General features: G+C 50.5%; 3 protein-coding genes across 7 annotated transcripts in view; 1 reads left to right on the top strand and 2 right to left on the bottom strand.

Annotated features, from left to right (window-relative positions):
- Positions 1 to 921: 921 nt before the first annotated feature.
- On the bottom strand, positions 922 to 13,914 carry kcnq2b (potassium voltage-gated channel, KQT-like subfamily, member 2b). The gene is made up of 19 exons (XM_086084778.1): positions 13,489 to 13,914; positions 12,655 to 12,802; positions 12,351 to 12,441; positions 11,234 to 11,360; positions 10,305 to 10,480; positions 8,939 to 9,064; positions 8,746 to 8,856; positions 8,534 to 8,629; positions 8,351 to 8,445; positions 7,753 to 7,821; positions 7,629 to 7,658; positions 7,170 to 7,249; positions 6,883 to 7,077; positions 5,103 to 5,150; positions 4,919 to 5,027; positions 4,234 to 4,365; positions 4,029 to 4,149; positions 3,759 to 3,934; positions 922 to 3,249 (listed from the first exon to the last, which is right to left on the bottom strand). Exons 1-19 carry the CDS (start codon positions 13,619 to 13,621, stop codon positions 2,616 to 2,618), a joined length of 2,697 nt encoding a protein of 898 aa, XP_085940904.1. The 5' UTR covers positions 13,622 to 13,914; the 3' UTR covers positions 922 to 2,615.
- matn4 (matrilin 4) overlaps positions 13,462 to 25,004 on the top strand; it is a 35,120-nt gene continuing 23,577 nt past the window's right edge. Inside the window, exon 1 of the mRNA XM_086084782.1 lies at positions 13,462 to 14,037. The gene's annotated coding sequence lies outside the window, so the exon portion shown is untranslated. The remainder of the gene's footprint in view (positions 14,038 to 25,004) is intronic.
- On the bottom strand, positions 14,060 to 24,776 carry LOC147168991 (ral GTPase-activating protein subunit beta-like). 5 transcript variants are annotated; one of them, XM_086084775.1, is made up of 30 exons: positions 24,634 to 24,773; positions 23,929 to 24,121; positions 23,626 to 23,828; positions 23,220 to 23,386; positions 22,639 to 22,822; positions 22,434 to 22,565; positions 22,238 to 22,350; positions 22,095 to 22,145; positions 21,967 to 22,011; positions 21,801 to 21,848; positions 21,570 to 21,718; positions 21,310 to 21,493; positions 21,133 to 21,232; positions 20,502 to 20,669; positions 20,238 to 20,352; positions 19,894 to 20,023; positions 19,711 to 19,827; positions 19,316 to 19,632; positions 19,074 to 19,222; positions 18,303 to 18,472; positions 18,087 to 18,196; positions 17,847 to 18,017; positions 17,087 to 17,278; positions 16,815 to 16,973; positions 16,622 to 16,733; positions 16,409 to 16,531; positions 15,961 to 16,071; positions 15,830 to 15,863; positions 15,569 to 15,708; positions 14,060 to 14,638 (listed from the first exon to the last, which is right to left on the bottom strand). In XM_086084775.1, exons 2-30 carry the CDS (start codon positions 24,082 to 24,084, stop codon positions 14,463 to 14,465), a joined length of 4,026 nt encoding a protein of 1,341 aa, XP_085940901.1. In that variant the 5' UTR covers positions 24,085 to 24,121; positions 24,634 to 24,773; the 3' UTR covers positions 14,060 to 14,462. The 5 variants fall into 5 exon arrangements, 4 of the variants coding, with proteins under 4 accessions (XP_085940901.1, XP_085940903.1, XP_085940899.1 ...); XM_086084777.1 differs by having other exon boundaries at positions 16,409 to 16,528; XM_086084773.1 differs by having other exon boundaries at positions 19,316 to 19,827; positions 24,634 to 24,774.

The following is a 25,004-nucleotide window of genomic DNA, read 5'->3' as shown; positions in this document are numbered from 1 at the left end:
ACATGGGCGGAGTTATCTTAAAACGATGACCTTTCACGCCCTTGTGAGGTCAGGTGACCTAAAAAAAAAGAAGAAAAAAAGTTATTTTCACTCAAATGACACATTTTCATGATGGACAATCGAACCACGATTTTAGAGGCCAGCCCACAAAGAGCGAAAATATCCAATTGCGTCGCACTCATTTTAAGTGCTTTGAAAGACAACTTTTCGAATCCCCCAAACGATCTTGCAATAAGAATTTTGAAAGACCAAAAAAAAGACTTCATCAATTATTGACTTGACTTGGTTGCATTATCCGACTCGCTCTCGTCCAATCATTATTAACTTGATACGAATCGTCACTTAACCTTTTCATTACTGAGCTTCTACTAAACATCTATTATTGACCTTGTATTTAATCAATTATTTATTCCACTCAAATCGGTTTGTTGACTTGATTATATCTTCTTTTGATGTTTGATGCTTTTCGATGGCGCAGGAAGGTTTTAGTAGTCTACAGAATTCTATCCAAGAAATTCTTGATGGTCAATTTACAGTATGTGTAGGCTACCCATAATGCATTGCATCTTTTCTCATGTTACAGGTAGAATGTAAAGAATAAGAAAATGCTCATTTGACATTTTTGGCCAATCCGGTCGAGGAGGAAGTGAGCGTCCATTTGTGTTCACGTAAATGCTTTTGATGTTTTGAAAGTCACAAGCGCCGCAAATCCAAACCCGGCAGTTGACTTTTTTGACAAACTCCTTTCACTCGTGTCAGGCTTGTAGTACTCAAGTTGACACTTTTTTTGTTGTTGTCGACCGGTCTCGGACCCCTCAACTGGATTTGGACTTGGACTCGGACCTTTGTTTCTCAAACTCGACGTGGCCTCGACTCCAGCCCTGGTTGGTGTTCGGCAGCGTTTTCAATGATGACCTCCAACAAGGTACATTCTTTTATTCAGACAGCACTTGCATGAGTATTCTTGCTGTTCATGATCAATAATAGCACAAGATAAGCAGAGCAAAGACGCGACAAAAGCTTTTTGTTACCAACACTCACGAGTACATGAAAAGGAGTCCATTCATTTGTAGAAAAAAACAATAACACATGTGTGAGTGAGAATGTGTGAGAGCGGGTGCGAGCAGCCAAAGTCAGCCGGTTCGGCAAACGGAAGCTTCCCGACTTGACTCGATGTTCGCCGCGAGTCGCCGGCATCAAGTGAGCGTTTCTGGATGAGCTTTATGATCGACCGCTGTGTGGCGCTGCAGCATTAGCACAGTTAGCTCATAAGCTAACCGCTTCCTCTACATGAAGAAGTTAGTCTATCGAAACAATAACATTTGGGAACATTTCTCCATTTCACGCATAGTACTCCTCGATTATATATTACACAAGCCAGGATTAATGCTGTATGCTGAACTCCTTAGCGTTAGCATTAGCGCTGCTCTCTAGTACAGCACAGCAAGCCATGCTTACTTGGTCTAATATAGTAAATAACTATCAATTTCATATTAGTATAACCTTAAGAACAAGTGGGTTTTTAGCAATTAGCGTTTTAGCAAGGTTTGAGAAAACTAGTGTTAGCGCCGCTAGTGTTGGCGTTAGTGTTGCTCTGATACCGATTTTTGGCCCCGATTCCGATATCCAGTTTTGCAGCATCGGCCGATGCCGATACCGTTCCGATACCTGGGGGGGTGGTTGTTTTTTTCAACATGAAAACGCTGCCCTGCCATTGGTTCAGAGCATTCAAGGGCCAATAGGATATCCTAGCTTGGCATGCAGTGAACACGTCACACATCAGTGAATGTCGTGCACAAGTAAAACACAAGATCCAAAGTCCTATATTAGCGTCGGAAATAATAGTATCGGCATGTTACTTGTTAGTACTTGCCGATGCAGACGCCACTGTTTTCATGCAGTATCGGTATCGGTATCGGTACAACACTAGTTGGCGTCCACCACTTAGCGACCTTCACAAGCTCATACATTTGTTACACTGCACTTTTATGGTATTTAAGACCATTGACTGTTTTCCGTCTCATTTTTCTTAATAAGAAAAAGAAGAAGTCGTTTCCCGGCACAGGCGTGACTGGCTGAACCTTCGGCGCCACCTTCAGGCGAGGTTCGTTACCTTTTTCTAATCAATACGTTGCCGTTCGATCACTTGGATACATCCTACGTGTGTTAAAAGGTGAGCGGAAACAAGCTGGCATCGAGTGTGAACTCATCGGCTGCGGCGTGTTTGTACGGCAAACCAGACGGTTGGAAACGGGTCCTCTCATTGTCGCAGTGAACCACTCAGATGAGCTGCTACCAACGGACCAGGATTGGTTGTGTCCCTGCAGTGAACTAGTCAGGTGAGGGTGTGTCCTCTCAGCGTTTGAGCGAACCAATCAGGAGCCAGCGTCTTGTCTGCAGTGAACCAATCAGGCGAGGCCGTGTCTTCAGTGGTGCAGTGATCATAAAAGTAGATCAGCTGGGAGCTTGCATCGTTCCTTTTTTTCCCATGATGCTTCACTCTCCATTCCAGCTGGTGTTTTTCTTCTTCTTCACATTTCTATTATTATTATTACTTCTTGATGTACTGAATTTAGTTTAGAGTTCTGCTGGTTCTACCTGCTTTCCACTGGACTCTACTTGGTTCCGGTCCAGGCCCGGGTTGAGTGCGGCGAAGGTGCGCAGAGCTCCGAGTCAGAGTCTGACTCGGCCTCCGCAATGTAGGGTCTGATGGTGGCGCAGCAAGAAGCCCCCGCTGCTCCCCCCAGGTTGGATGGCAGTTCGGCGTTTGAGTAGAAACCGTTGTTGAGGAAGTCTAGGTTCTCCCGGGACTGCGAGATGGAGAACCCGCTGAAAGAGCGCTCTAGTTCATCATGGTCCGCAGACGGGATGGACAGGGAGCGCTCGCTGTCGGGTTTCACCTCCTCCTCCTCCCCCCCTGCCCCTCCTTCCTCAGCCCTCCTCTCAGCCTTCTCAGGCCCGCCTCTCTCACCGGTACTGTGGCGGTTGGCCCGACTCCCGCCATGCCGTTCTCCGACCGGCGGCGGCGGAAGTCGAACCAGTGACCCGTCCCCCGCTGGACTTGGGGTGTTCCCGTGGCTACGCTGTGGGGGAGGCGGGGCTTGCTGATGGAATTGGGAACTGATTGGCTGCCAGGAAGTGGAAGGGGGGCAGGTGGCGGCATTGTGGTTCCGGGTGCCAGTCGAACTGCTGGACCTGACCATCTTGGTCCCAAAATGACTCTTGTCCACATTGTCGCCTGGAAACACTCTGAAACAACAAGAAGAACAACAACAATGGCGAGTGCTAGTGGAATTTGACCCCGATTCTTCTAGGTCTTGGGCTGGATCAGAATATTTTACATTACACGCATGTCTACGATGGAAGGGTTCCTAAGACACATGTCTTAGACGGACAGGGTCAGATTCTAGACTAAAATAGATGATGGATAGGTTATAAAAGTCAAGATGACATTCATACCTAGAGGGGTTGGATCATAACATTCAAGACTCGAGTCATGTCCACGATAGGTAAGGATCCAGACTACATGAATGTGCTATATGGCCTGATCATAACATTCTAGACTAGAATCACACCACAAATGGACCGGATCATAGATTTTGGACTAGATTCATGTCCCAGACTTCTTGACTAGATTTAAGTCTTAGTCTAACAGGTTATAAGCTTCTGGACTCGATTTGCGTCGTAGACGGACTTGATCAAAACGTTCTAACCTAGATTAATGTCTTAGATGGACATGACCGGGATCAAATACTAACGGAGGGATCTTGTGAATAGACTGGCTCTTCTCCAGCTGGTCCACGGGACTGTGGTAAGGTGGCGCCGGGTCTGGTTCCTTGGATCCAAAGTAGGCGTCCGTCTCTGTCTGTGGGATTCCCATTCGCTGGATGTAGATATTGACTAGGAAGTCCAGCTTTCTCTCCATGGACAGGACCTGATTGACACAGACCAGACGAGGACAAATCAACAACATCCATCACCGGACAAAGTCCCGCCAACCGTACTGGTTGCCCATGGTGATTGTTCACCTGCTTCTCCACCTTCCCCAAGCGTCCCATCATGCTGGGGTCCTCGGGAAGTTCGTCCCCTGCAGCTTTGGGTCGGTCCTTGTCTGCAATTGGTGTTCCTCGGCCAACAATCTGGTCCACCCTAAAACCAGGAAGACAAACAAAAGAACAGCTGCCTTCTTATAGCCAACTACAATCCGGACAAAGTCGAGTGCAGACGGTGCACCTGCACTGAAGGTTCTTGATGCGTGCCAGCATGTCCAAGTGTCCTGCTGAATACTGTTCAATCACGTCCATGACATCATAGGGACGAAGACTCTCCTTAAACTTCCGCTTGGACACCATGAAGCGCATGATGCTGGGAGACAGGAAGCAGGAAGTCAACACCTTCTCCTGACTGACATCAAGTATGGGCTGGCCTTTCAGTCTACAGCAAAGTCAAGCCAAGATTCCAGACTGGATCGTAAGATACTAAGCTAGATTTGTGTCTTATATGGACAGGGTCACAAGATTCTTGACTGAATTCATGTCTTAGGTGGAGTCACTTAGATGAGTGTGCGTTTGTTGTTGGGTCTTCTGTGATGTTGGCGGATTGTCAAAGAAGGAATGTGTCAGTGACATCTGGAGGGTGAAGGAGCACAAACAACAACAACAACAACAACAACAACAACAAAGACAGTGGCGTGAGACGGAACGGAACAGAAGACAAGACAAGAGAACATGGAAGCTAATTGGTGCCAGTCCGTCTCTTACCCAACAGCTGATGGTGACGTTGGTCCTGGGGTGAGCAAATAAAACCAAAACGTGAACCAAAATGTGAATCAAAAGGCAAAGAAACGGCGAGCAAAGCGATGAGTGACGTCGACAAAATGGCGTCAGCGGCGACCGTTCCGGAAGGAGAAGCTCCGTACCAGATGGCTCGGATGGTGACCTTGATGCCGGGCGTCAAATCCTGCGGGACAAACTCACAGTGGCAGCTCTTGTTGTCATCGGCCAAGTCTTCCCCTGGCAGGATCGCATCTGCAAACGGTGGACGACGTGCCGACGTTACGCAAGATGGCAGCCACGTGTGATCGGTCGCATGCGTGCGCTCACCTGGCGAGCTCTTCTGTCTGAACTCTTCATCCTGCATCTCTATGAGCACTACACGAGAAGAACACACCACGCTTCAGAGTCAGCAAAGAAGAAGAAACAGCCGAAGAGGACCACATCGACAGACACGGTCCTCACACGCTGGAACTTGTTAGCGTAGCTTAGCTCCGTGGAGGAAGTCCTGCAAGGTCGCCGAGCTAGCAAGTCTCGTTGGGCAAAGTGAAAGCGCTAGCTAACACCTGCTACGCAAATCTTAAAAGATTGCTTATGTGTTACAGACGCCACCGAAAAAGGTTTTGTTTTTAAATCAGGCATTTGACAGTTTGGTCAGCCATATTGTGTGTGATGTGATGTCACACGTGAAGATTCTGTTCCACCACTGATCTCGATCAGTCTTGATCGCACGCTATCTCTCAAAAATGAGTAACGGACACGTCCAGATATGTGGCGGTGGAGAGACTTGGACTTGCTTTGGGAAATACTTTTTGCCATCTGGGGAAGCCACTTTTATGCAAAAACCCAAACAAGAAAATGCGCCATCGGGTACGACAAAGTGTGATTTCTTTATCGGTCAGTCAGGGTGCTTTGTTGATGGTCTGCATTCCGTTCACGTCACAGTTCCCGGCCGGAGTCATGCGACTCGAGGGACATCGGCTTTCCCCACACACAGCAACATTTTGGGTCAGAAGTAGTGAACATGTTTAAAATGTAAGAATTCCAGGCCGACTTTCAGACCCTGTTGAAGCCATTCTGAACACCAGGTGGGCATTCCGTCAATATTGACGGACGGCCATTTTGTTGACGGATTGACGGTTGTGCTTGAAATGGTGACGGATTGACGATGGCGGAAGGTTGTCCCGACTGTTGACGACTGACGAACAACGGACGCTCAAAATTCATTGACGCGCCCGCCCCTGACTGGAAGAATTTTGGCCCCACCCCTTTCGTACCCCGTTATTGCGACAAAACCATTCTGAACACGTACCAGACCAAAGGATCTTATCTGACGGGAGATAACAACAGTTTGGCTTTTGTCGACCTTGGGGGGCCAAACTCGATTGTCTTTGTGTGTGTACTCGGCCTAAAACTCAAGGCAGTTGTACATTTTAACAGCGGACCACGAAAAAGACTCCAAACTCTGTTCAGCCTCTGCTCTCATCCGTCTGTCCATCTGCAGCCAAACATCCGTCCGTATGGTCATCCATCCGATCTATCCGCTCTGTCCAGCCATCCATTCATCACTCAAATGTCCATGAACCAGTCCGTCCGTCCGTCCGTCCGTCCATCCATGAGCTTTCTGTCCAACCGTCTTGCCAACGAACCATCCATCACTTCGTCCCGCCCTCCCTCTGTCCATCCACGTATCCATCAGGACTCCATGCGGGCCAGCCGCATAAACGCAAGCTACGTGAACCGCTACACGACGCCAACCCGTACCAAGCGGAAGATGCCGAGAGCCGAGCAGTCCAAGCTCCTCGGCTTCTTTTTGGTCTTTTCCCGCATTACTTCCTTGCCGCCTTTGTGATTTATAACGAAAAAGAGACTTACTTTGTGCAAGCACCCTCCTGTGGGACAAAACCCAAAAAGTGTGACATGGTGTCTGATGTTCAAAACGATCACTGAGGCGGGACTTTAGTGTATGGTCTTCATCATGCATGATGCCCTTTCAAATGTGACCGGACACATGACCGGACACATGATTGGACACATGACCGGACACATGACCGGACACATGACCGGACACATGACTGGACACGGACCAGACGAACACAGGACTTCCTACCTTGAGAGTTCTGGCGGGATGCGGCTCCTCGGATCCTGAAGGCCTGCCTGCTTCTGCTGCGCTCGCCAAAGCTCCAGCTCTTAGGAACCTTGCTGGGACTGTCCTCCAGACTGGGATCTATGCTGGGGGAGCGGCGCAGGGCCTGAACACCCACGGGAACCCCAGGTACCACACCTTGACCGACCACCGGGACCACTAGAGATACGAAGTGGTTGGAAAACGTTGGCATCTGCCAGTGAGGGAAGGTGGACAATGTGGACAATGTGGACAATGTGGACAAGACTCACCATGCTGAGGAGAACCTTTTCCTTTGGTTCCTGAACTGCGTGGAGATGAGAAGACTCTCTCCTTTAGGCTCACCTTGTGACTGTTTGGACAGGACAAAGTCAAAAGGCCCGATTGACCAGGATCCCAAACAGCGGGCGTCAAATGATGTGTTGACTCCAACAGTAACGAAGATTGCGGCGCAATTGGCAGCGAACGGGAACAAAAGCGGCGGAGACCGAGCTAATTTGTGCACTTGATGGCTTTTACGTGGAAAATCCGAAAGCAAAGCGTGTCGGTAAGCCCGAATATTTCCTCCCAACGTTTGAATGAATGCACGACCCGAGACTGTGACCGACTGCAGGCAAAGTAGAAATTTGCACCCGCTTCATGTAGACCAGCTAGCACATTATTTGTTTGTGTGCACAATCAGATTTCTTTCGTAGATTGACACTTTTGAGAGTCAAAGCGTGGACTCTGACCTGGGAGACTGTTCCGGTTGGACGTCCTTCCTGCAAAGGCACGAGAAAGGTGCAAATGAATTTGAGTTAGAAAAGCAGTCAAGTAAAAAGGCAAACAGTTGTTGAGGATTGACTTATTTCAGACCTGAATGAGAGTCCTGACTTGTTCTTGAGATTCCTCAGCAGGTCCAACTGGTTGAGGGGCGGAATTAACCTGGAAAGACACCACAATGTCATACCTCATGTTTGTCTTGACCCGATGATGTTCTGCCCGCAGCTCCGCCGGTCAAAATGTTGAGGTCTCAGACTTATTTGGACATTTTCGCACAAAGACCTTGTATGCAAATTGCCTCTTGCCCTGCCATACTTTGTGACATGTAGACTTTGGCCTGTTTTACTGCCACTTCTCTCCCCTTCCCCTTCCCCCCCTCCTCCTCCTCCTCCTCCTCTTCCTCTCCTGCCTGGTGGAGATGATCCAATGTGAAGCTCTTTTTTTCTGGACTGTGTGCTGAGCAACCGGGATGAGATCCGACTGAGGTGGACCACTTCTATCTGCGTCTCTTCAGCTCACTAAATGGACTCTTGTGCTGATTCTGATCAACGTTGCCCGGCAGCCATAGTAGCCCGGGGGTGGGGTGGGGGGGGGTCCCTTTATCTCACGGGCTCATCCTTGGGCTTAGGTCTCCACAAATAAACTTGACCTGCCATTTGACCTGATGTTTGCGTGGACGCAGTGGACTGACCTGTACATGGGGACGGACACGGTCCTCTCATAATAGTCCCACGTGGATGTCAGGTCGGATCGACTCAGGTTTGTGGCGTAAACCCTCCATGCGGCCTGCGCGCACACACAGCAGGTGACTTCTGGGTCACGTCTACCTTCTTTTATTTTCCGCTCCGGTCCGGTCCAGATCTGGTGTCGCTACCTGAATGAGTCCAGCGGCTGGATTTCGTCGTTTCTCAAAATGTTTCTGTCTGTGCTGCTCTTGGACCTTGAGAGCAAAACCAGAACCCAGGATGCCCTGACAACCAGAGAGGAAACAGACGGGAGCGCAGATTAGTATCTACACGCGCACACGCACGCGCGCACGCGCGCACGCACGCGCGCACGCACGCACGCGCGCACGCACACACTTACAGCTGGCAGAGCGAAGAAGGACACGCCGATCAGAGTGAAGGTGGCGGCCAGCAGGCGACCGTTCCAGGTGATGGGGAACTTGTCTCCATAGCCGATGGTGGTCAGCGTGATCTGACGGGCACGAGCGAGCCACCAATCAGACGCCGCCCAACACTGGGCGGGTTTGTCGGCAGAGGATCGGACGAAGTCTCACCAGTCCCCACCAGAGGGCGTCGGCGTACGTCTCAAACTGTTCGTTGTCCTCCTTCTCGGCCAAATAAACCAGGAAGCTGGCCAGGATCAGACACAGGAAGCCGATGTACCAGGCTGTGATCAGCTCCTGGACACGCGCGCACGCACGCGCGCACGCACACACACAAAGTCCTTGAAGCTCAAATCTGCCGCCTCAGAGACCAGCAAGAAATCAATAAGTCACATCTATCATGTCCACAATCGATACACAAGATCAGATGATACCACTTGCTGTGTCACGCACACGCCCAATGTCAGAGCACAGCCGCCACCGCCGGCCAGGTGTGTCCAAAAAACAAAAAACGGCGAGAGACGCTCCAAGCGTTCCAGAAGGCGATGGGAGTTCTTGTGGCAAACTTTTGAATTGGAATGGATTTATTTGAAAGGGACAATGCACACGAATCAACGTTTTATGCAAATGTCCCCAAGTTAAGCTCATTTTCAACGGCCGTCCTTTGGGCGGACGGTACGAGACAGCCTGAGGTGAGAGTCATTGCAATTGCAAATCATTTTCCAACAATATGACTCAAGTCCGTTTCCTGTGCAGTTGATCGTGCTAACTGCGACATTACCGAGCGTTGTCGTCGTTCTGGAGGGGCCGCGGCCCTCTACGTCCCGGCAGGTTAGCTCCGCCCCTGCCCCGAGCGCATCTTAACGCAAGCAGTCGCCATTTTTGTCTGTCTATTCCCACTAGCCTTCATTTGATCTGCCATTTTCAAATGTTGCCTCAGTTTTAGTCCAATTTCAGTCACGCCTGTTTTTATAACAGTTAGTTGACCTCATCCCATCCATCCATCTTCTAAACCGCTTGTCCTCACGAGGGTCGCGGGGGTGCTGGAGCCTATCCCAGCAGTTCAACTGCTTGCCGGCCGATCGCAGGGCACATAGAGACAAACACATCCACACTCACAATCGCACCTATGGACAACTCGGAGTGTTCGTGCATGTCTTCTGGAATGTACCCGGAGAAAACGAACGGGGGGGGGGGGATGCAAAGTCCACCCAGGAAGGCCAAAGCCCGGACTCCATCTCACGTCCTCTGCACCGGGAGGCGGACGTGCTCACCAGTCAGCCACCGCGCCCTCATCATCACTTATTGTTTATTTATTTATTTATTGTTTGAGTCTAGTCATAAAACGAAATTAACGCTAGTTCCCACATCAGAGTGGAGGAGGGTGTGGGGGGGGGGGGGGGGGGTGATGAAATTTTAAAAAGTCGCCGACAAGCTCCAAATGGCCCCCAGGCTGTCGTTTGGACGCGGCTGCTGTGCCCATTTTTGCTGACATTTGTCGGCACGCGGCGGCGAGCGGTCGCGTGTCCGCCGTCACCTTGCTGTGGGCGTAGACGACCGATCCCAGCAGCTTCCAGGTTCCCCCGCGCCGGTCCATTCGGATCATGCGCAGAATCTGCAGGAAACGCAGCGAGCGGATGGCGGAGGTGGCGAACACGTTGCCCTGCGTGCCCGCCGCCAGCACCGAGATCGACGCGATCAGCACCATGATGTCTGCCGGGACAAACGAAATAAGTCACCCCAAAATGGATTCACATTTTCGCTAACAAAATAAGACAAAAAACAAGAAGGTTTTTTTTGGGGGGGACGAAAAGTGACAACTTTGAGTAGAAATGTCACTTTTGCGCGACGTTGTCCGTACACAAGAAAGAATCTCAAACAGATTTTGACTCGACTTGAATGCACAACAAATTAGGCAATCAATTAAAAAAACTCAAACTAATACAAAGTCAGATGAAAACGAAGCAACTTTAATCCTCTCGTGTTGTGGGTCAAAATGACCCACTTTCACGTTTGATGTGAAATGAAAACAGTTCGTTATAAGCTATAAACAATGTTTGTCGGGTTGGTTTTGGAATATTAAACATTCCGGGTCAAATTGACCCATTTTAAGAGGGGGGGGGGGTATGAAACATATTATTGACAGACAATTAAAATGGTTCACTTTGAACGGTTACTAATGTTTATCGGAATGCTTTTGGAACATTGAACACAGCCCGGGTCAAATTGACCCATTTCAAAGTTAAATCGAATTTCATGATGAAACGTTCCAAAAGGGTTCATTTCAAATGTTTGCAATGAAAGCCGTTCAGAATCGTCAGTGAGATGCGTTTTTGTCCCAAAATTTAGCTTGGGTCAAATTGACCCGGGCGGGAACATTATTTCTGTTCCTAACAGGAGGCTTGAAGAAGAAAATGGAACCCCAAAAAAAGAAGAAGATTGTGGAACACGCGCGCACCCACTCACCGATGACGCAAAATGGCTTCCGGGCAAACTTGAGTCTTCCTCGCCATCCTCGATATCGGCAGCAGCAGCCCGCCGCCCAGATGCGCACCGTGTACTCCACGCCGAACACCACGATGGTCACCACCTCCTGAACACGCACGCACAATCACAATCACCGTGCCCTGCCCTTGCCTGGCGACCAGTCCTCATTTGTCCAAATGTGCTCTGAGACAGCCGGGCGACCAATCCATTCTGTTGGTCTCTATGTGGCCTGACACTGCCTGGCGACCAGTCTGTCGAGTGTACTGTGTATGCGCTGCAGCTCAACAGGCGACCAGTCCCTGGTTTGTTGTGGCAACGACTGGCGACCAAAGTTATTTTAAGTCAACGAAAACTAACCAAAAAAACTCAACAAAATCAAATCAAAACGAATATGCTTTTTTTTATGAAAACTAACTGAAAATACATTTTATAATTACAAAAGTAACTGAAAGAAAAGTTACAACTGTAACTACGGTTGGATTTCGTCCCGAACTGAATGTTCCTTCCCTGCGCGTGCGTGAAGCCAACATTCAGTGCTCGAATGTTTCAATGAAATAGAAAATAGTACGTGTCATATACAGCATGTATATTATTATATTTAGTCTTTGGAGATGAATTGAATACATGAGCTTTTGGGGAATATATTTAAATGTGATGATTTGAAGTCGATTTATTTTGATATGAACCGGAATGAGGACATTTGAAGTGACGTCATCGAGCAGCGGCCGATAGAAAAGCGCCTTCCGATGACGTCGCCCCGAGACCACAAATTTCCGTGCTTGTCTTTTGGCTCCAATGGCTCGTCTGGCCTCGACTCTTTTTTCATTTAACTCAGCCAAAATGCAACATTACGTAAGAAATGTGTTACTTTTCATGTTGTTGTTTTTTAAAATCTTGTGCACAATTTAAAAAAAAAAATTATAGTAATAATACTGAAACTGAACTAAAACTAAGCCTTTTTTTAAATAATAAAAACTAACAGAACCACCCTGAAAACTAATTAAAACTAAATAAATGTAAAAAACAAAAACAAAACTAAGAACTGAAAATTCCAAAACTATACTAACCCTGCTGGCGACCGGTCCAAATGTCTTACCAGGATGTAGAGCGCATCCTCGGAGCTCTTCTCGTACTCTCGGATGGTCGAGAAGACGGACAGGACCAGGCAGGAGAAGACCAGCAGGAACCTGAGAAGACAAACGCCGGCCGTGGACAGACGGACACGCAAGGGGACAAACAGGAAGCGGCGGTGGCGCAACGGCCGTCTCAGCTTTGGGGAAAGTCAGCGGCCAGTCCGCACGTGACAAACGTCAACGCTTATTGATCGGACGCTGAAAGCTGAAAGGACAACCTGTGCGTGCGTGTGTCCATATTGCATGCGAGTGTGTGCGCGTTCTCACACGTAGGCGTGGTAGATGAAGGCCCACCCCCGAGGCCTCTCCAGGACATTGTAGAGGAAGTTCTGCAGCCGCCTGTAGAGGGCGTTCCTCTTGGGCGCTTTCTTGCCGCCCGACACGCTGCCGCGCTGACGCCGAGCACCTTCGTCGGCTGCGCGAGACCAACAAAGGCTGAGTTTGCGCCGCCAGGCGACAAAAACAAGCGGCAACAATTCACGGTGCTGCCAGCGCTCGCCGCCTGCCACCCAAAATGGCCGCTTTCCACCAAAACGGACAACTTCCTGTTCGACTTCCGGCCGGGGGGCAAGGATGGCACTGCGCCGCAACTAGGGGGCGCCATAGCCCCCGTCACAAATCTGTGCAGCCCCAGTTAAACTCCTACAGTCTACAACAGAGGTGGGCATGGAGGGCCGGAGTCCTGCAGGTTTTGCATGTTTCCCTTCTCCGACACAGCTGATATATGATCAGCTCATCGGCATAAGGCCGATGACGATCCTGTTGATTGGAATCGGCTCGTGTTGGAAGTGAGAAAGCGCCAAAACCTGCAGGACAAAATGATCGTGTTTTGATTTCCAAGCATGTTGAAGGCCAATTGGAAGGTCAACAATGAGGACAATTCCCAGCAGGTCTTCGGAGCGAGCTCCGAACCCTGATTTCAAACCCAAAGCCTGAATTGAAAACCTAAACAAAAGATGACAAACTGCAGCTTTCCTATTTTGAGTGTCTTTTCATCCATTCAACTTCAAGTCGAAAAATAACATTCAAGTCACTCCGGCTTTGTTCGCTGCCATCTTTCGGTGCTGTGACGTCACGACCAAGCTTTTCGTTTCCGTTTACCTGCAATGAGCAGCGCTCCGTCCCTGCTGGAGTCGGTCCCGCCGGCCTCCAGACCCACGAAGCCGACTTTCAGCTTCTTCTGGTCGGCCTGCGCTCCGGGGAACACGCCGCCGTTGCGAGACTTCTGCACCATGACGGACCTCCGGGCCGAGCGGGCCAGCGGACCGAGCGGACCAAGCGGGCCGAGCTAGTGAGCGCGAGAGCCGGCGGACGGAGCTTCCGGGGCTTCCGGGGCGGCCTGGTCCGCGCGGAGCATCGCTGCCGAATGAGGAGGAGGAGGAGGCTGACAAAACAAACGAGCTGCTGAACTGCAAATTGTTTGGTCTCCTCCGAGGCGACTTCCCGCACAGACCGGAAGCGCCGTGACGTCACTGGCGACTATCAATTCAAAACAAAAACAAAAACAAAAACAAAAACAGGGCAGATGAGAAGCAGACAGACCGCAGTGCAGAATTTGATGTCTGACCCTCTGTCGCCATAGCAACCTCGTGTTACTATGACAACCACAGAAGGGACCCTCAAGCAGGACGCAAGCGGGGAGCACAAGAGGTAAGGAGGACCAATCAGAATGTTTACGCTTCTTTTTGTTTTATTGTTGAACTCACTCATCCCATTCATTTGCAACAATAGATCATGCGTGGGACATAAAATGTCGCCCGTGATGTGTGTGCGTGTGCGTGTGCGTGCGTGTACATACACATATACTGAGAAAAAATGATTTGATTGTGACAGACATGATTATTTATACTGATCAATTCTAAACAAAATCTTTTGTGATTCAAAAGACGCGAACGCACGGAAGCGAACCCAATCGGTCCACTTTGAAATGGAACCGTCCCCGAATCGTTTGACGGATGGATTGTGATGATCAATGATGACATTTTCCTCCTGGCGCATCCACGTCGCAAATGAGGAAGCAGGCGGCGGTTGGGTCCAATCAGGTGAGGCGGTGCTGTCAGGTGACTCGCCGAGGTTCAGGCTTGTTGAAATAAGGCGCCGTAGAAGTCGGCGGGCTCCGAGCGGCGGCTGCGGTAGCGACCGATCATGTCGCCGATCAGGGACTTCCTGTTGACGTGCGGCGGGGGGGCGGGGTCGCCGCACAGCTGTCGCCGACGGCAACCGTTCAGCAACGTCTCCGTCACTAACGGGCCTGACATCAGCACAAGACAAGACGAGAAGTCAGCGGGAAAGTAGGGCTTCAAGTCAAGGTTTGAGGGTTCGATAAGGATTCAAAACATGCTGGGCTTTCAAATCAAGTCAGGGTTCAGCAAGGGGTAGGTTTTTAAATGAGCCTTCAACCTTGTTTATGGTTTCAAGTAAGGCTTTGGCGCTTGTGTTGGGGTTGGAGGTTCAAATGAGGGCTTCAAACCAGGGTTAGGTTTAAAGCCTTTGTTGGGGTTTCGAATGAGGATTTTGGTTTCAAAAAGCTGTTAGGGTTTCAAGTTCAATTGTCAAAGTGACATCTTAAGACAGACTTCGCGTTTCAAGCCAAGGTTTTGAGTTTGAAGTCGGGATACACGATAATGCTATTTTCAACCGATGCCGATAAACCAATTTCATTTCGAAAGTGCCGATGTGGATAACCGATAATTGTTTGTCAAATTGCTTTAAACCCAAATTTACTTTGCCGTCCTCCGATAAATCTAACTTGTACAAACACATCGAAAGATTGCATGTATGAATTTGAGTTGAGATCTTTCCTTCGAAGACAACCAGGAACTCATTTTGAGCTTGACAAAACAAAAGTCATGTTTTAAAAATGCAACAAAAACTGCGAGGGTAATATTTTGGGGAGACACGATAAAGAAAGATGATGCGTCTTGTGTCAACACGAGGCCCGTCGTGCGCATTATGACGTCACAAATTGGAGAGGGGAGGGGTTGAGGAGGTGGGCACAACTTGAGCAAACAACAAATGGACCAACGCGATGGCAAGTCTATTATTATCGGCGAATTTCCTTCTGGTTGACCTGTTTGACGTCAAATTGGTGGATAATTGCCGATAATTAGCGGCCACCGATATTATCGTGCATCCCGAGTTTGAAGTGTTCATGATATGGTGAAGGTTGTAAGAGCTGGACCAAGACTGCGCTTGCTGACGACGATGCCGTCCACCAGCGGCGGAAGCAAAATGGACTTCCTGCCGGAATTCCCACGCGTGACGATCCGGAAGAGGCCGCTCCGCATGCCGTGGACCAACACCATGTGGATCTCCCGTGCGCTGACGCACGCACGCACGAATAGACAGACAGGCAGACAGACAGGCAGACGGGCAAGTGGGTGTTTAGTGAGTGCAATACTCGCTCGCGACCACCGGGTGTCGGCATTGCTCCTCGTTTTACCAGCTTTTGTTCAGCTCCCCAACAGGGAACGCCTCTAAAAAACAAACAGGTGACGTCATCACTCAGAATGACCACTTGACGATGATGACGATGATGACGATGATGACGATGGCGAAAATGAAGACGCTTACCTATGTCCTCCAAGCGTTCCACCCACACGATCATCATCTTGGATTTGTGCCGGTCTTCAGCAGACCTTTGAACCTCAGACTCCGCCTCTTTCCAGCACTTTGACCAATCATCTGCAAACACACACAAAGTAGGAAAAGTCACTGACTGCGATGATGAGTAAGGTTTTACCAGTAAAGTTTCAAGGACTAAGGTTTCGGGACAAGATTTCAAGACAGTTTGGGGATTCTTGGGAACAAGCCATAGGGTTCCAACCTTGGGTTAGGGTTTCAAGAGACAGTCTTCAAGTTCCTGTCTTAGGTTTTCAAGTTAGGGTTCCAAAATAGGGTTTCAAGACTAGGTTAGGCTTCAAAGTAGGGTTTTAAGCCTGGCTTAGCTTTTCAAGTTGGGTTTCAAGGGGCAGCCCCAAGCACAAAGGATGAGAGCGATTGCGTGATTTTGCATCCTGACCGTGCGACGATGACGAGGGAACGACAAAGGTGACGTCCGTCAGAGTGTCCTCGTACTTGAGGACGAAGCGGTTGCCATCGAACGCGCCTCCGCCGCTTTGTCCCAGCGCGGCCGTGAATTCTGCTAAGCGGAAGGAAGGAAGGAAGGAAAAACCTTTGGTGACCCGTCGGTTGATCACGCCCGGCGAAGCCTCACGTCAACGCTAATGCTAACCGAGGACCTCGTGGCGACCGCGTCCCGCCGCTGCCACCGGCCAGCCCAAATTGGACAGGAAGTCCAGGAAGTGACGGGACACGTTGTCACGTGACTCCACGTTTCCTAAAATCTACAAAAGGGACAAAAAACAAACAAACATTAGCTTCAGGATTCAAGTTAGGGTTCCAAAGCAAAGTAGGACAACAGAGACCTCAGTTGCAGTTTTCTGTCCTGCCCTCATGTAGAAGATGAAGGCGGAGTCCTGGGTTCTGAACGGGAGCCGGTCTAAACGTCTCAGGTCCTCACAGAATCCTGGCAATGACGAGTCCAGAGACACCAACTGAGCCGGAGCACCCCCGCTGCCAAGATCCTCCACCGGGAGTGCAAAGGGTTAGGGTTTCAAACCAGGGTTTATATCTCAAGCCTGGGTTAGGGTTTCAAGTTTGGATTCCAAGCTTTAGGCTTTAATGCTGGCTTGTGTACCTTCAGGGTCTCAGGAGTCACCAGGCCCAAGTGGGACAGGAAGAGCCTCGCAGTCTGGACGCAAGTGGCAGGACGAAGATGAGGATGAGGAGGAGGTGCATAAGTGGTCATGGCAACAGTCCGCCGGAGCTCCGCCTCCGCCCGCTGCTGTCGCTCCAAAGTTGCTCGGAGGCGATCCAAATGCTGTTTCACCTGACAGAACGCAATGGCAGATTCTTTCCACAGCTCTACCACTCCAAAAGTCTGAAGACACCTCACCCAGCCCGGCCGTGGTATATTCCGCAAGTGGGCCGAAGCCAATTCCAACGGCACCTTCTGTACCTGATCTCCTAGCAGGTTCGAAAAGTACTTGGCCCCACAGTACCTTCTGTACTTTACTGCCTAGCAAGTTCTGATGGCACACAACCGCCAGCATCTTCTGCACCAGACCCATTCCGCCCTTCACGCCTGCCATTTTTGCCCCTGAACCTCCAGTAACTTCTGCTCCTGATCCACCAGCTGGCGCCGAATGCACCCGACACACAACATCTTCTGCACCTCAAACATTAGCTTCTCCGGCACTCTCCTCTTTTGCGGGCTCTACCTCTGAACTGCCGGCAATGTTTGCACTTTAATTAGCAACGGGTTCTGCTCCTGACCACCAGCAAATTTCAAAGGCATCTGGCCCCACAGTATTTTCTGTACCTGTCCTCCGAGCAGGCCGTGAAAGCCCCGGACCCGGAGCATCTTCTGCACCAAAGCCACCCCGCAAGGGTCTCACCTCCTCAGTCAGGCCTTCCCACAGGTCGGGGATGCTTATGTCTGCCTCAACCAAAAGACCCATGTTGATGTTTTCCAGAGGCGCCGGCCTTTGGACACCAGACCAGCAGTGTGATGTCCCACCATGCGCCGGGCCTTCACCGCCTCCGCGTTCCCGATGGCTTCCTGCTTCCTGCACAGAACAATGAAGATGAATTGGTCAGACCTTCAGTGCAGAGTGATGTGTTATGTTCTCAGACACCTTTGGGCTGGGTTTTTCTTCTCTGGGCTGAAGGCGGTGCTGGAGCGTCCAGGAGCGATGTGAAAACTGTCCTCGGATCAGCACCATGAGCGACGGGCATGGTGCAGAACCTGCACACGTCAATTATTCCGAGAAAAACTGTCAGAAGATATCAATTTGTTGTTTTGTTTATCTGCAACAAATGTATCCTGGACCTTGTGGATCCCGACAACACACCTTGTTGAGGTCCTTGATCTTGTTCTAGAATTCCCAGGATCACAGAAGCATCCAAAGCAAAATATCGGAACTTCCTCAGGATTCTGTCACTCATACCAGAGCAGCCAATCAGTGTGTCCTCGTCCAAAAGGCTTCCAAAGGACGGGGATGCTCCGGACACCTGCATGATGCTGACACGTGGACAAGATGAGACATGTGAGACCAGGAAGCTTCCTGAAGCTCTGTGGTCACAACTTTTTTGCAACGTGGACCCGGTCAAGTTCACTTGGTCTTGGTTAAGTGGACTCAACATTCTTCAACAAGTCTTGGACAAGTTTTTTCACACCCACGTCATCAACGAGTCTTCATTGGATCCAAAGATCAACGTTAAAGTCTTCGACAGGTTTCAACTTGGATTCTACAAGTCCTCCTGTATCCTGGAAAATGTTTTTTTAATTTGATCTTCATGTCTTCATCAAGTCTTTCATGGAGACAAAGATGAAGGTCTTCAAGAAGCTTCCATAAGTTTTCACCAAGTCCCCCCCCAATATTCCACAAGTCTTCATCAACTCCTCAAAAGTCATCACAATTCAAGAAAAAGAACATTTCCACAAATCTTCAACAACCATTCTGCAAGTCTTCATGAAGTCCTCAACAACTCTCCAACAGAGACATACGGTAGACAAAGGTCTTCCACAAATCTTTAGAACACATTTCTTTGGCATTCTTGAAGTCCTCAAGAAGTTTCAAAAAATTGTTGTTGCAATGCTGGGGTGCGTTTGTTTTCCTCACCAATTTAGCGTGGCCTCAGCCGCTTCCTTTACTCGCAGAGAGACGGGATTCAGTTCTTTCTGGTCTCGACGTCGTACTTCTTCTTCCTGCCTGGACTTGCTACCGGACACGCCGAGCTCCACAATCTCCAGAAGCTCCAGCAAGCACTCCTAGACATGGACAAGGATACACGCGCAGGCGCGAATGCTAGCTTAACTACTAGGCGGCTAGTTAACGCACGACAGCAAGTTCTCGGGGGAGACCTGGTCCTCCAAGATGTCGTGGTGCCTTGTAATCCAGGTGCTGAGGCAGTGGAAGGCCGCCACAATGATGGAATGCAGATCCCTGGAGTGAAGCGGAGAAGGACGACCGCACTGGAACTCGATGTAGCGACAGATGGAGGCGACCACTCGCTTCTTTTCCTGTTCGGCCACGGCCACCTTCACCCTGGCCAGTCCTGCCAAAACCTCCGTGGCCACCAGGCAAACCGCTGTGTCGTCCCTCCACTGGGCAGTCAGATGTTGAGTCAGCAGACGCACAATGTCCACCCACAGGGCGGCCGCCGTGACTGATTGGTCGGCTGGTTGCCATGAAAACACAGCACAGTAGGCACGAGGTGATCTGCAAAATTGCGGGCAGGGGGACGCCGTCAACTCACTGGATCCGTTGGCGTGTTTGCTCCTGCCGTGCCCAGCGGAGTGACTTTTTCTCGCCTGGTGAGCTTGTCCCTCAGCCTCCGTCAGAGCGCAGTCCTGAACCAGGGTCAAGATGGCCGCTGCAGAAAAAAACAGTAAACGGGGGCAGACGTCATTCAACCAATGGAAACGCGCGGCCGCCCAACCTAGCAGCATCTGCGTGTTGGTGCCGTCAGTCTCCGTCTGCAGGGAACCAATCGCCACCGTGACCAGGCGGGGCTTCAGCGACTGAAAGCTTCCTGTGGCGACCTCATCCTCACCGGCATCCCGCAGCGGCTGAGGACGCAATCGTAGCTCAACGTTAGCGTTAGCGGAAGGCAACCATGTTGACTGGGGAGAGAATTCAAAGTCACCTGACATGACCAAGCATGACGTGGACGCGTGAGGACGTGGACACCAACGGACACACCATGCGGATATGTGGACGTGACAAGACACGTGATGTGGACATGAAAAGACATCAAGTGACAAGAGGTGAAAGGTCGTCTACCGCCAGCTGGACTGGTCCAAACTGCTGGGGGAGGGGCAACAGTGACATCAGCGCCGAGATGGCCGCCCGCCGCAAGTCTGCCTGGCTGGCGAAGGCTTGGAAGCTCCGCATTTCCCTGAGACAAAGAAAAGTCCTCATCGCACATCATCGCCTTGTCTCACAGTCGCAGTTGAATTTGTTCCATGACCAAGCGTTTACTGTAATCCGGGCCAATAAGGCGGCTTCATTGTGTCAAGTTGCATTGCGGTTTTGTGGCGGTGGCACCTTTGCAGCAGAACCTTCTCCAAGACACGGATGAAGGACGGGAGCAGCAGGTTGACTCCAGCGAGGTCACAGCGGAACAACGAGGACGAGTGGAGCAGGATGGAGGACACGACCGCAGGGCTCACGTTTTCACACACCCGCAGACCCTGAAGGAGGACCGCATAGAACCTGGACAGCGGAAGCGCAATTGAGGACATCACTTGACCCAATGACAAATCACCAGGTTTCAAAGATTCCTGATGACACTTTGAGTCTCTGAATCTTTGACTTTTCAGTCTTTGAAAATTGGTTTCTGTCAATCTTTTCACTTTGAATCAGGTCTTCGATGGGTTGTCAACTGATTCGCCGCAAGTTTTAATCATCAACAGTCATTAAAACTTTTCACAAATATTCAATTCTTCATCACATCTTTGACAAGTCTTTGCGTTTTGCGCAAGTCTTAGGCAAGCCCTGAATCAAATCTTTATCAAATGTTTTCAAGCCTTCAATGAGTCGTCTGCTCTAAAACAAGTCTTCCACGTGACTTCAAAAGTTCTTTGTTCAGGACATCCACATTTCAGGAGGCCAGTTGATAAACTATTCGGACGAGCGAGTCGTAGCTCCACCCTCGGGAAGACAAACAGTAACGCACCTGGACAGGTACACAGGAAGGACATCGTCGGAGGTTTTCTTGCAGGAGAAGATCCGACAAAGTGTGCCGCAGGCCTCAGCTCGTCCGTCTTCCCAACGCGCTGACATGACACGTACACTTTCTGTTACCGTGCACACACAGCAGCCTTCTGGGAGAGGTTTTGGACTGCATACAAACCACTAGGGCCCCGGGACTCTTTGTCAACGAGGGCGGCATCAAACAGGCAGAAGCCAAACACGTGAAGGAGAGAGTCCACGCTGGCCCTCAGAGGGGACGGGGGGCCGCGGGGGGACGAGTACAACACCCAGGAGAATGCGGGAGGACCAGAAGAAGACTTCCACAAATGGAGAGATGGGGATATCTGAGACGAGGAGATACCAACACAAGACATGTGACGAGGACACGCGGACAGGGAAAGACGTGCGGCGTCTATTCACTTGCGAAGAAACTATTTGAGGTTTCGCGGCAGCCTTGGAAAGGTTTGACGTCTTCTGTCGAGCGTGCGGCGGCGGCGGCGATTTGCTGGGCACGCTCAGTATGTTGAAGGGGGTCGGAGGAGCACTTCCAGAACGGGGACGCGAGACACCTGAGGGGACCCCAGAAAAGTTGTCCAAATGTTGACCTAACTGACCAATCAGAAGGCTCGGAGCTGAGGCGTTGTTGCCTACCGTAGGACGGCAGTCTGTCTTTGAAAGGACTTCGCGTGACGGCAACACCTGAAGAAGAAAAACTTGAACTTGGATCAGTGCCACGAAATGTGGACGAAAAGGCTCCTCTTATTCATGTATGAATTCATTGATTGGAAACCATCGCTTGTGATCAACTGGCTTTTACCGAGAGAAGGTAGGCGGTCTCTAAAATGGATTCTGGTTGGAAGTCCTGGAGGGACGCAACAAGAAAAAGAAGAGAAGACACGTAATGTGAGGTCAGGAAAAAGGCACGAGTGACGGTCAGATTACTACCCGTGTTTATCAGCATGTGCTCCCCTGGTTCCCCGCAGACCACAGAGACACCTGCAGGGACACGAGTCAACCATCACGAGGTCTGGATGTGATCCACAAAATTGTTGCTTCTTGGTTTTGACTCTTCGGTTTGTGTTGAGTACCCAGAAAGGCATCCACCAGTCGACTGATGGTCGACATGGCTGTGAGGAAGACGTCCTGCTGGGCCTGCGGAGCTGGGACGCCAAGCGGTGGACGCTTCAGGTCTGCAGGGTTGCTGAGGGAGGGACACGGGAGCATTTTGACTTGTGAAGGACATTTGAAGACCACAGGATGGAGATGATGATCATGATGCATTACCTAAGCAAATGCAGAAACCTCAACCAGGTCTGGAGGGTGACCTGGTGGCTCATGTCTTCAGGGATTAGAGCGGCGTCCTCATCTGGGACCTCAAATCGAGGGAAGGCAGGACCGAGACTCAGACGCAGCAACCTGCACGCGCAAAGGGGGCGATGACGGTCCTGCGTCCTGGTCCGGAGGACGGATGAAGCTGACGGCCGCTCACCTGGACGTCAGAGCGGAGACAACCCGTGTCCACTGGTCCAATACGGCAGGCTGAAACCGCCACGTGGTCATCATCTGTCTCCACGACAGCCACAAGGACCGAGGTGGGAAACAGCGGGAGCAGGACACCAGACTGACCTGGAACAGGACCTCCATGGATGGCAGGGACAACGGTTGACATGTGGCTGAATGGAGACAGGGATGCAAGATGAATGGATGATGAATGGGTGAATGAGGAGGAATGGATCATTAATTGATGTATCGAAATGGATGAGTGCATGACTGAATGGGTAACTGGATGGATGGTGAATAATTGGGTGGATGAATGAAGGGATGATGGATTCATGGATGATCGATGCATGGCTACATGAATGCATGCATGAATTGATGAAGAGTGAAATAATGATGAATGAATGAACGAATGAAGTTGTCTAAATCTGACTGGATTTGTGATCGATGAATGGGTGAATAAATAGATAGAGGAATTCATGAAATGAATGAATGAATGAATTGCATGACAGAAAGAATGAGTCGATAAGAGGGGCAATGAATGTCGGAATGGATGAAGGGATGAGCGCTTACGTGCAGAGGTGGGCGTGGCCAGCACTGATTGGTTGATGCACAGCAGGAAGTGAAGCAGCATCTCCCAGGTGTCCCCGCTCATGCCGGCGCCCTCTCTGGCCAGCAGCTGAACTGCAGCCAGCACACGCTGGCAGACGGGCGCGTAGGCCGGACTGGATCGGTCTGACCTGAACACGTCGGAGTCACAGACCCTCCAATGAGTCCCGGTCCGTCCGGACGACCTCCGCGTACGAGTTTAGTTCAATCCGTGACCGAGCTTGCAACTCAAATCAGCCGCCCCCAGCCAAACCAGTACTCGCAATGCAAAATACAAAATGGCCGAGCCGCAGCTCGTAACTGGAAAAACCGGCGCGGTGCGGCACTTGTGAGTCGAGGTCTTGGGATTTTGTGTTCCGTGGTGGCGTACCTGGGCAGGAATAAGGCGCGCAGGTGTCTGAGGATCTTCTGGACGTAAAGGTTGGGCTCCTTGACCAGCGGCGGTGGGATGGAGTCTCGCGGGGACACCAGCACCGTCAGCCAGTGCGCGTAGACGTCCACGCACACGCGCACCGCGTCGCAGTCCAGCGGGAGGCTCAGACTGAAGCACAGAACCTCCATCGTCCACTTCACCTGAGGCACAAATTGCAAATTCACGACAGGCTGCCAAATCGGCAGCAGGGCAATAACAAGCACGCGCGCACGCACGCGCGCACACACGCGCTCCACTCACCTGCGCTTCGGTGCGCAGCAGGCTCCTGCCTGCGGGGTTTCCCAGGCTGGCGCCCAGGGGCGTTACCACGGCAACGGCCACCTCCCTCGCCACGTGGTTGGGAAAGCAAGAGAGCGCGCTGACGTGGCTCCGCCCACTGCGAGCTGATTGGTCCATGTGCGCCCAAATGAATGCAAATCATTTGCTAAGACGACTAAAGTTCAAAAGTGGGGGGAACACAAGTGTTTTGTTTTCACCACTAAAAATGGAACGGATACGACATTAACGTCGTGACGTCATCGGCAAGCTCCTTCATGATCGGTGGCGGAGACTTTTTGGCAGAAGCGTGCATTCGGAAAATGTGTCCAAGTGGGGCCCAATTCAAAAAACAAGGTTCGACTTTCAAATTGGGTCCCAAGGAGACATTTTCAAGTCAAGGTTAAGGTTTTGACCTTCTTTTCTTTTCTTTTTTTTGCATTTGTCAAGGTTTCAGCTATTGTTCGTGTCAATTCAAAATGTTGTGTTTTCAATTTGGGTTCCATGCGCGGGTTGTCATTTCAAGTCAAGAGTTTCAAATAAGGCTCGCAAGACGTCATCGTTAAAGTTTCAAGGTTATGACGTCACGCGCGCACTATCGTAATGCTGGAAATCACAATCATCATCATCATCATCATCATCATTTGTCTATCGACACCCGCAAAGTCAAAAGCGGGACCTTGAACTCACCTGCTGCTTGCGGTTCCTTCAGGTTCTGCTGGGGAAAGCCACGCCCCCTCCGGCAGTCACGTGACAGGCCGCTGTTGACTGTCAACACGTGGCTGGCGCCTCCAAATCAAAACAATGTGACGTCACGACGTCAAATAAGGTTTCCAGGCACGGTCGGGCTCTGAAACGACATGACGGGTGTCGGGTTGGGATTTGAAGACACAGGCTCAGGTTTTGAGGGATTCTCGTTGAAAAACTTCCTCCCCCTTCAAATAATGACAAGGTGTGATCCTTGCTGCTCCTCGCACGCGCCGCCCAGAAACAAAAAAAGATGCAGTCCACATTTGGCAAACTTGCAGGACGAGTGAGTGTCGGCATCCGTTTGGCCACGA

Source organism: Leptonotus elevatus, chromosome 9 (genome assembly GCF_054856555.1).
Source record: "Leptonotus elevatus isolate MCC_2025b chromosome 9, RoL_Lele_1.0, whole genome shotgun sequence".
In the NCBI taxonomy this organism is placed as follows: Eukaryota; Metazoa; Chordata; class Actinopteri; order Syngnathiformes; family Syngnathidae; genus Leptonotus; species Leptonotus elevatus.
The sequence above is the reverse complement of the archived record's forward strand: the minus strand, read 5'-3'. Positions and strand labels throughout refer to the sequence as shown.